Source organism: Thunnus maccoyii, chromosome 17 (assembly GCF_910596095.1).
Source record: "Thunnus maccoyii chromosome 17, fThuMac1.1, whole genome shotgun sequence".
NCBI classification, from domain to species: Eukaryota; Metazoa; Chordata; class Actinopteri; order Scombriformes; family Scombridae; genus Thunnus; species Thunnus maccoyii.
The window spans coordinates 23196127-23209365 of NC_056549.1; the positions used below are offsets into that span (position 1 = coordinate 23196127).

General features: G+C 37.5%; 1 protein-coding gene across 7 annotated transcripts in view; it reads left to right on the forward strand.

The window, feature by feature from the left end:
* knl1 (kinetochore scaffold 1) overlaps window positions 1-11771 on the forward strand; it is a 17607-nt gene extending 5836 nt beyond the window's left edge. For 3 of the 7 annotated variants that reach the window (XM_042390011.1, XM_042390018.1, XM_042390014.1), the window contains 19 exons: window positions 331-829; window positions 1118-1170; window positions 2061-4382; window positions 5433-5562; window positions 5669-5727; window positions 5824-5922; window positions 6015-6124; window positions 6357-6447; window positions 7025-7141; window positions 7244-7331; window positions 7548-7610; window positions 7696-7735; window positions 7901-8005; window positions 8378-8478; window positions 8875-8940; window positions 9929-10038; window positions 10236-10357; window positions 10794-10919; window positions 11120-11770. In XM_042390011.1, the coding sequence (XP_042245945.1) occupies window positions 331-829; window positions 1118-1170; window positions 2061-4382; window positions 5433-5562; window positions 5669-5727; window positions 5824-5922; window positions 6015-6124; window positions 6357-6447; window positions 7025-7141; window positions 7244-7331; window positions 7548-7610; window positions 7696-7735; window positions 7901-8005; window positions 8378-8478; window positions 8875-8940; window positions 9929-10038; window positions 10236-10357; window positions 10794-10919; window positions 11120-11216 (4398 nt within the window). In that variant the 3' untranslated portion in view covers window positions 11217-11770. Of the gene's footprint in view, window positions 1-330; window positions 830-1117; window positions 1171-2060; window positions 4383-5432; window positions 5563-5668; window positions 5728-5823; window positions 5923-6014; window positions 6125-6356; window positions 6448-7024; window positions 7142-7243; window positions 7332-7547; window positions 7611-7695; window positions 7736-7900; window positions 8006-8377; window positions 8479-8874; window positions 8941-9928; window positions 10039-10235; window positions 10358-10793; window positions 10920-11119 lie in introns of all 7 variants that reach the window. The other 4 variants (XM_042390015.1, XM_042390012.1, XM_042390017.1 and 1 more) reach the window with 3 other exon arrangements.
* Window positions 11772-13239: the final 1468 nt, after the last annotated feature.

Genomic DNA, 13239 nt, shown 5'->3' on the forward strand with positions numbered 1-13239 from the left:
TAACTGAAACTAAACTATTACTGAAACTAATGACTGCATGGAAAGCAAGTGCTTGGTTTAAGTACATATATATATATATATATCTAAGATACTGCGTAGAACCCTCAAACTCCCAGGCCTCTGGTAGAGGACCCGAGCTTGAGGAAGACACACCACCACCACCCCCCTGGGAGGGGAGTGAGAGGGGGGATTTTTTATATATACATATATAAAAGTTGCTGTTAAAATTCTTCAGTATATTTTCAAAATGTTGTGTTTTAATGCTCATTAAAGATGATTTGAACGTACATATTTAGTGAGTATATGGTAACAATGTTTTTTCTTGTTCAGGTCAACTTTGGCACAGAAGATGAATGCAGAGAGAAAACAATAAGATTCACAGCAGATGATGCATTAATGGACGTGACTCAGAGTCACACTGTTAACATTGCCAGCGGTCTATTAGCTCCTCCAAGCCAGAGTTTTGACATATACTCCCTTGCAAGCCTTTCCAACCCAATGGCTCCGACTGCTGTAGCATCCTCCAAAGAAACTGTTGACACAAACAGCTCCCTGGCCCAGCTTAAAACACAGAGGGCTGATCTTGGAAAAGAAACCAGGAGCAGTGGGGAATCATTTAATGGAGGTACAATCTGTCCTGAAGATGACATAAGCATGGACATGACAGAAGCTCAGACAGGCCGCATTATAGGAATGATGGGTACAGATGACTCTCTGCAGTGTCTTTTCCCCACACAAGACACGTACCCACCAAGTGGTAATTTGAAGAGGGCAGAGGCGACTTTGCAACAGCAGAGCAGTGAAGGATTGGGATCATCCAACACTAAAGGTATAGCAAACATCCCAGATTCATGAACCAAAAATGTAACATTTGAACTAAAGAACAAATTGTTAATTTGATAATGTGAATTCTGATATATGGCTTTTAAAAACTTTATTTTTGTATTGTGGGATGCCCTTTTATATTTCAAAGTTGTTGTTTTTTCCTGTTGTGTGGAACAAGGGAACAGAAATCATAATGACTGAATTATGAAAAACTTACAGGGTGCTTCACTTTGGGTTAGATAGTTATTTTTGTTTTAATTGATTTCTGTTTATTTTGTATCTCCACATTTAGGTCTAGAAACCTCATTGAAGGCTTCTTTAAAGACCAAGATGCAAAGACATCCGGTGAGTTCAATTATTTTGTTACTTAGATCTTGTAGACATTTTTTGGCAGGACCCCATCAGCGGGGCCAGCCCTATAACCGCAGTTATCCATGAGTGAGTGAGTGAGCAAGTGATTAAGTTTCACCATTGGTCAGCCAGCCGGGTGCTTTCTTCAGTAATACCATATATAAGGTGATAATGATTTTCACTTGCACATTTCGAGCATAGTAACAGCCTATGTTATCATGGAACTGTTTTGAGTCATCAACTAGTGCATCAAATCCCAGAATCTTCCCTTTCCTCATTCTTCAAAGGACAACCACATTAAATGGTACTGTCGTAAGAGTAGCGTAGCTGCTTTAAGGAATAGGGCAGTTCGTAATGTGTGTGCATAGCGAGTGTGTGGTTGAGCAAGTGTGAGAGAGCGAGCGGCGTAAAAGTGACGGTGAATGCAAGTGGAGTAGAGGAAAAGGTTAGCAGTAAGTTGTCAGTCTGGCAGTAAATGTACAGTAGACACAGTGTGTCAGTTATTAAATGCTGCAGCTCTCGTCTGTTGTTTCCCCAATTTAAGGTGGATGAGATATTCTCATTTTAGTGACAATCTCAGCCGCTCCTAAACTGAGAACGGACAAATGTCTGGCTGCTGAGTCTCTTCCAAGTTTTGCTCAGCGACACCCCCCCAACCCCACACCTGCCACCATCCAAAGCAGTCAACCTAGGGGAAACACTGAAAACGTATGCAGAGTGATTGTATGTTTTCTGTTTTAGAAAGGGTTGTCAGACTATTAAAATCAATGACGACACTGAAATAGTAAAATGTTTTATTAAGAACGAAATGATAATACTAACTATGAATGTTATGTTAGAGTACATTTTCATGAATTTCATTCATTTTTGACTGTCTCCCTCAGGTCAAGTTTGATACTCAAGACAACGGCACAGAGAAAACAGTGAGGTTCACTGTAAATGATGCAGCAATGGATGTGACACAAAGTTACACTGTAAACATTGTCACTGATTTTGAACCACTGTCACACCAAAATGTGGACTTTTTACCTACTGGCGGAGAGAAGACAATGAGGTTCACTGCAAATGATGCCGCAATGGATGTGACACGAAGTCACACTATAAACATTGCCACTGATTTGAAGCCACAATTGGACCAAAATGTGCATTTTTTACCTGCTTGTGGAGAGAAGACAGTGAGGTTTACTGCAAATGATGCAGCGATGGATGTGACACAAAGTCACACTGTAAACATTGCCACTGATTTGGAACCGCTGTCACACCAAAATGTGGACTTTTTACCTACTGGCGGAGAGAAGACAATGAGGTTCACTGCAAATGATGCCGCAATGGATGTGACACGAAGTCACACTGTAAACATTGCCACTGATTTGGAACCGCTGTCACACCAAAATGTGGACTTTTTACCTACTGGCGGAGAGAAGACAATGAGGTTCACTGCAAATGATGCCGCAATGGATGTGACACGAAGTCACACTGTAAACATTGCCACTGATTTGGAGCCACAATTGGACCAAAATGTGCACTTTTTACCTGCTGGCAGAGAGAAGACAATGAGGTTCACTGCAAATGTTGCAGCAATGGATGTGACACGAAGTCACACTGTAAACATTGCCACTGATTTGGAACTGCAGTCACACCAAAATGTGGACTTTTTACCTACTGGCGGAGAGAAGACAATGAGGTTCACCACAAATGATGCAGCAATGGATGTGACACGAAGTCACACTGTAAACATTGCCACTGATTTGGTATCAGATTCTGTTCTTTCACAAAAACAAGGTCCTAACATTTTATCCACCTGCGGAAACATGGATTTTCCACCTGTGGAAACAACTGTAAAGAAGAGAGGTGAGACATCAAGTTCACGAAGAAACAGATCCTCATCAGCACTCAGTTTGGATCCAGGATTTAAAAACGTACTGTCCAAGCAGAGTGGATCCTGGGTTAATCCTGTGATCACCAAAGCAGTGGCAACATCCTTTCAAGAAACTGTTGACACAAACGGCTTTCTGGGCCAGCATAAAACACAGAAAGCTGGTGTGAACAATGAAAACGAAGCTCCAGGTGGTGTTTCAGCTATCATGGAGAAGTCTGTAAATAAAACCACAAAGAAAGGAGGATCATCTAATGGGAATTCAGACCATACAGAGGACGATGTAAGCATAGATATCATGGAGGCTCAAACAGGACGCATTTTGGGAGAAACGTGTACAGATGAACCGCCTCAATGTCTTTCTTCCACACAAGACAGGTACGCCAGTTCTGACCGTTCGAAGAAAACTGATATAACTTTACAACGAAGCAAAGAAGCACTGGAACCATCTAACCCTGATGGTGGGGAAATCACAAACCTTCCAGATTCTCCTGACTCAAATGAAACTAAGACCAGGAAAAAGCCTGAACTAAGAAATGAAACTAGTCCTTTATCACAGAAGTTGAAAAATTCCCCCAGTGCAGTTGACCATGATGTTGATGCCTTTCCTTCACGCAAGTCTAGACGAATGAGTTTAGCTGATCTCCAGTCAAAAGCAAGGCGTTTGAGCCACATGATAAATACATCTCCTGATACTGTTGCCATGGACAGCTGCACAGCACCTTTGCCTGAGTTGGACCACGACTTGGACAAAACCAAAACCAAATCCCTGCCTGTTGTGGAGCCTGAACTTGAAATGGGTTTGGCAAACACTGAAGGAAATACACAAGCTCAATGTCCTCCACAAGGAGAGCAAACATCAACTACTACAACTCCTTTCAAACTGAATACTAAACATCTTGTGTCAAGACTCTCCATGGGAGGCTTTAAGCCAAAACTCCCCCAAAGAAGCAAAACTGGCCATCCAAAGAAGGTGGACTCAAGTCATGTGAATTCCATGGGAGAACATACAAGGACAAAAACCATCAGTGCTCCCAATCAACTGAGCAACTTGGACAATGATGTGAGTGATATTTATGATGAAGAGCTTGGTAGCTTTGAAGATTTATCAGAAACTCTGGTCACAAGGAGTCCTCAGAAAGTCACAGAAAAAGTGAGTCCCTCCCAAGAGAGCAACATGGATGAGGCTTTAGAGGATGACGAATTTGAAGAGGACTTTCTCAGTGCTGTTCAAGGAAAAAAGAGACCTTTGCCAGAAGATGAAAATAATACGAAGGATGAGAAGAGAATAAAAGCATCTGTTGAGACAAGCGTTGACATTGTTGAAATGGTAAGTCAAATCAAAATACTGTAAATTCTCAAATAATGTCTGGGGCCTTTATTTACCTCAATGGCAGAGAAAACCATGTTTATATAATACATACCTTCATTTAAGCTAACTAAATGTCCTCCATGTTTACCTGCTGTCTTGGTAAATTTAGGATAATGTATATTTCCACTGCACTAATTCCATCAGTACAAAAACTGTTATGTCATATTCACCACTCTGCTACTATTCTTCTGAAACAGAAATGCTGTATTTATTCACTAATTACTTCTGATCACTTTCATTTGGATGTTTTTCGATTGCAGTAATGTTTCCTCCAATGAAACTCAACACATCTTGCAATGATGTTTCACATAAATAGTTTTACAGTTATTTACAACAATTATTTTCATTATCAGTAAATCTGCTTATTATTTTCTCTATTTATACGATTAATCACTTGGTCTATAAAACGTCAAAAAATTGTTAAACATCACAATTTCCTACAGTCCAAAGTAAATCTACAAATTGCTTGTTTTGTCCAAAAAAAGAGTCGACAACCCAAAGATATTCCATTTTCTCTTACATAAGAGAAGCAAATTCTCACAACCGAGAACATGCTTCAGAAGTGACTCAAAGGATTAATCAATTATCAAAATATTCTGTCAATCGGCTAATGAAGTACTTAAATAATTGTTTCAGCTCTAATCCATTCTGTTCCAGGTAGGCATTTAATTTGAAACATCTTCAGGAAGTGTTGAGTTTAATTGTATTCAGAAAAACAATAGAGTAAAAGTGATTGGAACAAACTGATGAATGAAATCAGTATTGGTGTGAAAAAGTGAAACTCAGAGCGGTAGATTGGTGAATATGATGACTCTGTTGTTGTACTGAGGGAATTTAAGCTGTGGAAATGCATTATGCTGAATTTAAAGTTAACTCACCTCTCCTCAGTGGCAGGCTGTTATTTGAATACTGTCTTTTATTTGAGATTGGCGGTTCTTTATATTACATTACAATTTCTTGATCACTTGTGTTTTTAAAATTTCCCCCTTTGTTTCATTTTGTTGCCAGGGATTACAGTCTCATGTTACGGAGTGTGATGGTAACATTACTACAGCTCCGAGCATGACCACACAGACTATGGATTTCTCCAACAATACTCACACAACCAACAGCAAATGTGAAGCTACATTTGAGTCCAGTAAGTTTTTCTGGTTTCACATAATGTAGTCTGGTCTCATCAAGATCTTCATTTGTCCATGCTTTGTTTAGATGCTGGTTGTGTTAAATATCTTTCTTTTTTACAGCTTTTAAACACAGCCTCTTTGAATCCCAGCTTGAAGACTATGCCAATGATGTACAGAAGGTATATTGTTTTTACATATATTTAATAAATATATCTTTGAAATACCGTATTTTTTCATGTCATTAATTTAATTGCCTTTTAATGTTTTGATTACAGAAACTGGATGACGGCACCATTACAACGTTAGAGTTCTTTAAACTCTTCAACATAGACTTTGTCATCCATAATCCTCGGCAAAGTGTCCTTCCTGGCAGAGTAGGTTAAACTTCATTTATATTAAAATATATACATTATATGAAAAATAACAGCAAAATACACTGATGTGACCGTTTATTTTGTTTTTGCAGCCCAACACGGATCGTACACCAATGGATTTATTGAAAGACAGACACATTATCCGTCCTAAACAGATGGTCTATGAGACAGACGTCCTGAACCTCACAGAACAGGTGGAAGGGTATGTACCTGTGACTATATAATGCAATCATGACAAATCCATCCCATCTAACTTGACTATTTCCATCAGGAGTCTTGAGTGTTCACATCTCATTATTAGCACCCCACCAGAGGCCTCTGTAGTTTGTTCTTATAGGTAGAAACTGTTGTGAGAAGTAGTGTGTGACTGATGTCTGGAAGATGAGATATTACAACAGAAGCTAAGAGACATGCCTGTTTTGTCCTCTTTCCAGGTTAAAGGTCCGAATGCGGGATCTAGACAAACCTCTGAAGATCATTAATAGACCTTTGTGGGAAGAGATGAGAAATTGTTCAGAGAAGGAGGTATTATTTTTCAAACTGGGATTTGTTTTCTTCTTTGTTAACATGGTTGTGTTGATTTTTTCACTTTGCAAGGGCTCAATACACAAGAGCTAAAGCAAATTTGAACCATTCAAAAGGTTTTACAATTTCACCCACCCAACCCAACATTACAGTTATACACCTTTCCAAACAAATTTCTCTAAGGCCTCAAGCGTTAATTCCTTTCAGTTCATTTTGCTCAAATGTAGATGTACTCCCAGCAACCACACAGTCTGCCTGATAATGTGGGTCTTGGTCCTCTCTCAAGTCTAAGATATGTGATATAAATTTGTTACATTTGTATACATTTTAAAGCTAAATGAAACCCATTTATATGAATTGTTTCCTGATAATTGCAGATATTTTACCCCTCTGTTTCCAAGGAGCATTTCTCTGATATCTATGTCCACCAGAAAAGTGTACAAGCCCTTTAACATATTTTTTTTAATTGAATTGGTGGAGCTTGTTTTGCCTTTTGCAGTGTGTGACTAACAGAAATACTATGAATTTGGTTTACAAACTTATTCCTAACCCTAATTATATTTGTTTGAATCCACAGTTCAAATCGTTTGGTGCAAAACTAAAAGAGAGAAACAACTTCTTCAGAAAGACCAGCAAAGTTCAGTCACATGAAATGAAGGAAATCCTGTACACAAATCTTGTTCAGGCTAATCGGGTAAGAAAGAAATACATTGAAATACTGAGTTGCAATATAGGGAATGTTTTGAGATGTGCAGTGTTTTTAAATGGAAAGTAAGTGATATTTTTCATTTTTCAGGAGGAGCAACAGAAGTTGAGAGGGACGATTGAGGAGGCAGATGAGATGATAAAAAGTCTGGATAACTGCATAAGTCAATTAGAAACAGGTATACCTACTGTGGAAAAATGACACATGACTATTCGGTTTATAATGCTACTTTCTCTGTTCAGTTAGTATAAATAGACTGAATAAGTCACTACAGCAAACCAATGCAAGAAGCTGTGTCAGTGTGGACATATGTCAGGTTACAGCATAAAAGTAGAGCAGAAAGTGAAAGGGCAGTAACACCTTAACTGTTTTTTGTTTTTGTTTTTTTTCTCAGAACTTGCAGCAGTTGAAGAGAAAGGCACTGACGACAAACCAAGTCTGAAATTGCTTCAAGAAGGTAACTTGTGATACCACGTCATTTTTATTTATTTTTGTATTTCATGTCCTTGAATGAAGTAAATAATTGAGTTATTCTTAAACAGGATTGAAGCAAATCACAGAAACAATGGCTGATAACGAGCGGTAAGTTGAGAATATTTAACAAGCAACTTTTCCATGGAAAGTGTGACAGGAAGACAGATTATTACCTTTAGGTACTATGTTTACATACTTACTACAGTATAAATGCATAAAGGTTTCTTTTTGTTTGATATATCTTTTCATTGCATTTTATTTTCATTGCCACAGACAAATAGCTGAACTGGAGATGCAGAAGAAGCAGAATTCAAGTAAACTGAACAGGCTGAAAGCTGAGACGAGGAACTTTGAGAGCCACATCGACATGCTGCATACGTCAGTTTCTGATTTTAATGTGTTTTCACATCTTAAGACAGTTGTCTCACTCTCAATTGTTGATAAATGAGTTTTTATAGCCCGACTGATTCTGGATTTTTGGGGCCAATACTGATATTAGGGAATAAAAAAAATCCAATATCGATATACTGGCTGATATTCTTTCCATGTATGTATATATGTATGTATTTTTTTAAAGATAAAATATATATAAAATGCTGCCTATATAACTTTAAAAAAATAAAAAATATTGGACAACATATATGATGATACTGATTATATAGAGGTATATCAGCTTTGTAGTTTATAGCTCTAGTTTTTCAGCTTTTATATTTAAAGAGTGATTAGCTTTTTGTTCATTCCTTTCCTCAGGGTGAATGAATGGAGGTTTGGAGAGAAGAGAGGAAACTGCACTTTCTACACTCTCCTCCATGAAACCTTGTATCTGCATTTGATGTATGAAAACTCCAATGGTAAGATTTTTTAATCGTGGTCTTAAACACACCCAGGGGAGGGTATGCAGTGAATTGTTTTTAACAGTTGACATGCTACAATCATTTTTTTGAGTTGTGTTTAAATGTGCATTTGCATTTCTACAGGCAAATTTTAAAAAAAATTAAAAAAACATTGTTGCACTCTACAGGCTGAAAATTTAAACCATAATGAACCTTTAGCCACACTTCAATCACTCATGTCAGAGTGATTGACATGAGTGTTGACTTTTGCTCCCCATCCAAACTTTTTAACAGTATTTAAAACTGTGTTTAAAAGTGTTTTTACAAACTTGTGGTTTTGAAAGGACTGATCTGTATTTTCACTCACAGCAGAACTTCTCATCTCATCTTTAACTTTATGTTTGTTTTTTGAAGGAAATGATGCTGATAAAGAGACTGATCGCAAAATATCAGACATCACTTTCAAATTTCAACTTGATGGTAAGAAAAGTACAAAATACAAAAAGTATTTCATGTCATCTCTTCTGAATCTTTGTTGATATGCATGTTGTGTGCCTCTGTTTGTACAGGTTAAAATCTTGGCTCATGTCTGTTTCTCATCCATTCACCTCTCTGCTTTCTGTTGCAGATGAATATTACTGTATTGGCCCGAATATAAGACCATATTTAATTTGAAGATGACATTTTTTAAAAAGAAAGTGCATGTCGTCTTAGTGTTGCATTATGAGTTGTTTGTAGCCTTAGTGTTGTTAGGCTAGTGAGTGTTTCTAAGTCTGTTTATAGTGAGTCTGTTAGTCAGCACTAGGAGTGTTTCATTAGTTCAGTTTAACCTGCAGGAGTTGTTGAAGGCTCCTGTAACACATTTTTCTACTGCGGAGGAAATGATTTGTCTCCCAGTGTCTTTACTGAAGAAAAGAACCGCCTGTCAAGCAGCCAAAAATGATTTCTCTCACAGGCAACTAAGAGCTCAAAAACCAGTCTGAAAAATGCCAACTGCCAAAGAAAATCATTTCAACGCTTCCAAGAGCCTGACAGGAGAGTGTGAGACTGATAGCCAGGCTGCACAAATGTGGGATCTACGTTCTACTTTAAAGAAAGTTTTTCACTTTTACAAGAGAAAAGGCTTCAAGAATGAGGACTCGCTTCTCCTTGGATCAATTGTTAAGGAAACTTTCCCAACAGGACGAGTGTGAAAGTGTGCTTTTTCAAAAAACAGGTGTTGGAAAAGTGGGTGTTGTCTTGTATTCGGGGCAATATGGTACTGTAATCCTTGGTCATTACTTGTTTGCTATGTTTATGTATAATGAAAACACCACAGGATACATTTAATCTCCAGACGCAGTCCGAATACAAAGCATGTTGATGTATTACAAGTTGTCTGTTTTTACCATTGGTGTTTTGAGCATGGGGGACATTCTTGTTACTGGTCATTTAAAAACAATTAAAGTACATTTTATTTTCTAACTAGATGAGAAGTCGCAGTGCCATGCTCGCCTTGTTCACAAACTGGTCTCTCAGTACATCGAAGGAGAAACTGCCTGGGTGGAGAAGTATCCAACACATGGACATGTCCGAATGGTAGGTGTGGATGGAGTTGAAAGTGAGACTCAGACATGGCTTTTGTTGACTGGATCACGTGCTGTCACATCTTGTTTAGGGTCAGATTTGAAGATGCTAGTAGCCAAACATTCAGTCTTTTTAATGGTGTTCTTGTCATGGTTACAGTTAAGTCGCACTGAATCTTTCCACTGAGGTATTTTATCTTTTGTATCCAGCTGCTCCATGATGTGGGTTTGGTGGTGAGTCACTGTCGTCTGCTGGGAGAGGAGGTGCGTCTGCTGAAAATGTGGGGCGGTCTCAGACTCGATATCCTGGACATCAGCTGTGTGGACACTCAGTAAGAACTCTTAGCTAGAGTTAGCTAGCCTTCTAATATTTAGATAATTTTATGATGATACATCATCAACATTTTAGTTTATTTTTCCTTCATGAAGTACAGGAATTAGAAACTGCAATAAAATGATTGTGCACATATTGATTTGAAGCACAAATTCAGCCTTCAATTCCATAATAAAAAGAAAACAACAGAAACTCTTCTATAATGTAATGGTTGTAATAATTTAGCCCTGTGCACCAGCAGCAGTAATTTAACACTATATGAGCTGCTTTCACTAGCAGTCTCAAAATTACTTTTTCTTATTGACTTTTAATCATTTACTCAAAATCCTGTTAAGAAAGATGAACGGTCTTTCTTAAATTGTTAAAGTAGAACAGAGTTCACATCTTTTCAAAAACAAAGCTACATAATCTAAAATCCCGTTATCTTATTGCAGAGTACGGATTGTCTTCAGCAGCCTCAAGAAATTCTCCAAGTTTGAGGTTATCTTCTCTGTCAGTTTGACCGGCTACTTCTATGTCCTGCAAGTAGAGAGCTTCAAAAACATCATTGGAAGCACAACGTAAGTATGACTCAAATACAGATGAATACATTTAGTATTAATTAAGATAGACCTCTCTTGGCTTTCCAGTGGAGTGATATGCACCTTTCAACACACTAACAGCAGTGTTTCGGTTAGGTAATTTCTAGACAACCAAAGGCAAGAAAAAACATTAAAGAAACGTGAAAAAACCCACTATTTTACATTTCTTGTATGTGCAGGATCCAGCAGATTGAAGAGATTGTGGCATCGTTCAGTCCAGCCCGGAACGTCTTGACGAAGACTGTCAAGAAGATTCATGATAATCTACTTCGTTGAGACCAGTATGGAATTAAGACTGATTGTCCTCCATCTCTCTTGTACAATATGGATGTTTAAAAATTAATGTTGATAGGCTTGTTGTGTGCCTCACTTTGTACAGTTTATAATCTTTACTCATGTCTGTTTCTCATCTATTCACCTCTCTGATTGCTTTCCATTGCAAATTAATATTATCATATTTGCCCAAATCTAAGACCATATTTAATTTGAAGATGACATTTTTTAAAAAGAAAGTGCGTGTCGTCTTATTTTGGAGGACTAGACAATAGCGCGTTCACAAGATCAGAGATCCTTATTGAATGGAGAACGTAACAATGGCTTATACAGAGAGTGTTGCATTATGGGTTGTTTGGAGCCTTAGTGTTGCTAGGCTACTGAGTGTTTCCAAGTCTGTTTATAGTGAGTCTGTTAGTCAGCGCTAAAAGTGTTTCATTAGTCCAGTTTATCCTGCAGAAGTTTCTGAAGGCTCGTGTTGAAAATTTAAAAACTTAAAATTCTATTAATCAACCTTTTGTTATAAAAAATAAAATGATGTACAGGTTCCAGAGTCTGTGTTTTTTGTCCTGGGTGTGCAAGAAGTAGTGACTTTTCACCATATTTTGTGTCTTTGTAATACAACTGCACTTGTTAAGAATTTGCTTTTTGCAGTAACTGTCATTACATTTTGTTTATAATATTGTAATCTTCCAACATGGGTAACAAAGCACAGAGAAGAGCACCATGAATGTTAATCAATCTGCCAGAATACAGGAAATGTGATTAGTGCAGTTTGGAATAATAAAGGTTGCTTTACTTTAGTGATGATTGATGTACATATTACACTCGCAGCCTTCCTTCACCAGCATGTGTACAACCTGTAGTTTGAAAAATGGGTTTAGCATACAATATAGATCAATAATAGAAATCAATTTGCAGAATGTGAAATCAAGACAGATATGGTGCTTGCGTTGAGATTAACTGATGAAACCCAGCAGCATTAATGAGCTCTAAGACCTCCACTGACTTATTGACTTTCAGAACATTTTAAATGATTCAGTGAAATATATAGTTGTTTTAATCAACATCTCAAATACATAAAAAACAATTACAAACTCCACAATGAACCTCCTCATTTTTAGCACTCATCTGTGTGTTGTTTCTGTTTGGCCAACATTTGGTGAGTGTAAGAAACATTTAAGATGTCAAATATTGTCTGCTGCATTGCACTCATTCTATACCACAAGATATTTTCCTTTGACAGTAACTATGTCCCCACCATTCTCATTCTGTTTTATTTATGGTATATATTTACTGCACTCATCAGTCAGTATATTCTTTTCAGAGAAAGATTCTGTTCATTCAAAATCCTGCAGGCTATCTGGGAAACTTTTTCTCTTCTCATGTGATATAATGGCTAAAATAAACAGGGTGTCATCTGTGTGTTTTATGCAGTGTAAGAAATCTTACACATGGGTTTCTGTGATGAATGATGTAGGCTTTAGAAAGCTGTACCCCCCCCCCCCCCCCTATTCACATAAATGAAACCATTTGAAGCATTACGTGCAAATTAAACATCAAAATGCATCTTCACTGTTCTTGCTGTACCTTGCTTAGGCTTGAGAGGGCGCTATGGGCCTATAAAATATATCATTTCTGCATTTGGCTACTGCTTACCCTGAGTGAAAAATGTATCCTTGTTTTAAGTTCTTATCACATTAGTTTATCACTAATGTTTATCTTTAAATATAGGAAATAGCTTTTAAAGAATCAGCTGTATTTCAGGGGAAAAAAGAAAAAGTTCTGCAGAGTTAAGTGGTGTGTTAAAGTGGTTGTTCCCAACCTTTTTGACCCCTTAAAACAAAGCAATTCTTGCACCCTCTCATCACAGATTATGGTGTTTATATGTAATTATAGTGTAAATATGTGTTGTGAGCAGTTTTTTGTTTTTAGAGGCCTTTTTTCTTATGAAATAATAGGTACTTAAGGCCTCTATAGATAGATAGATAAAGAATCTAAGTATCCAGTATTTCATAAGGGAAAA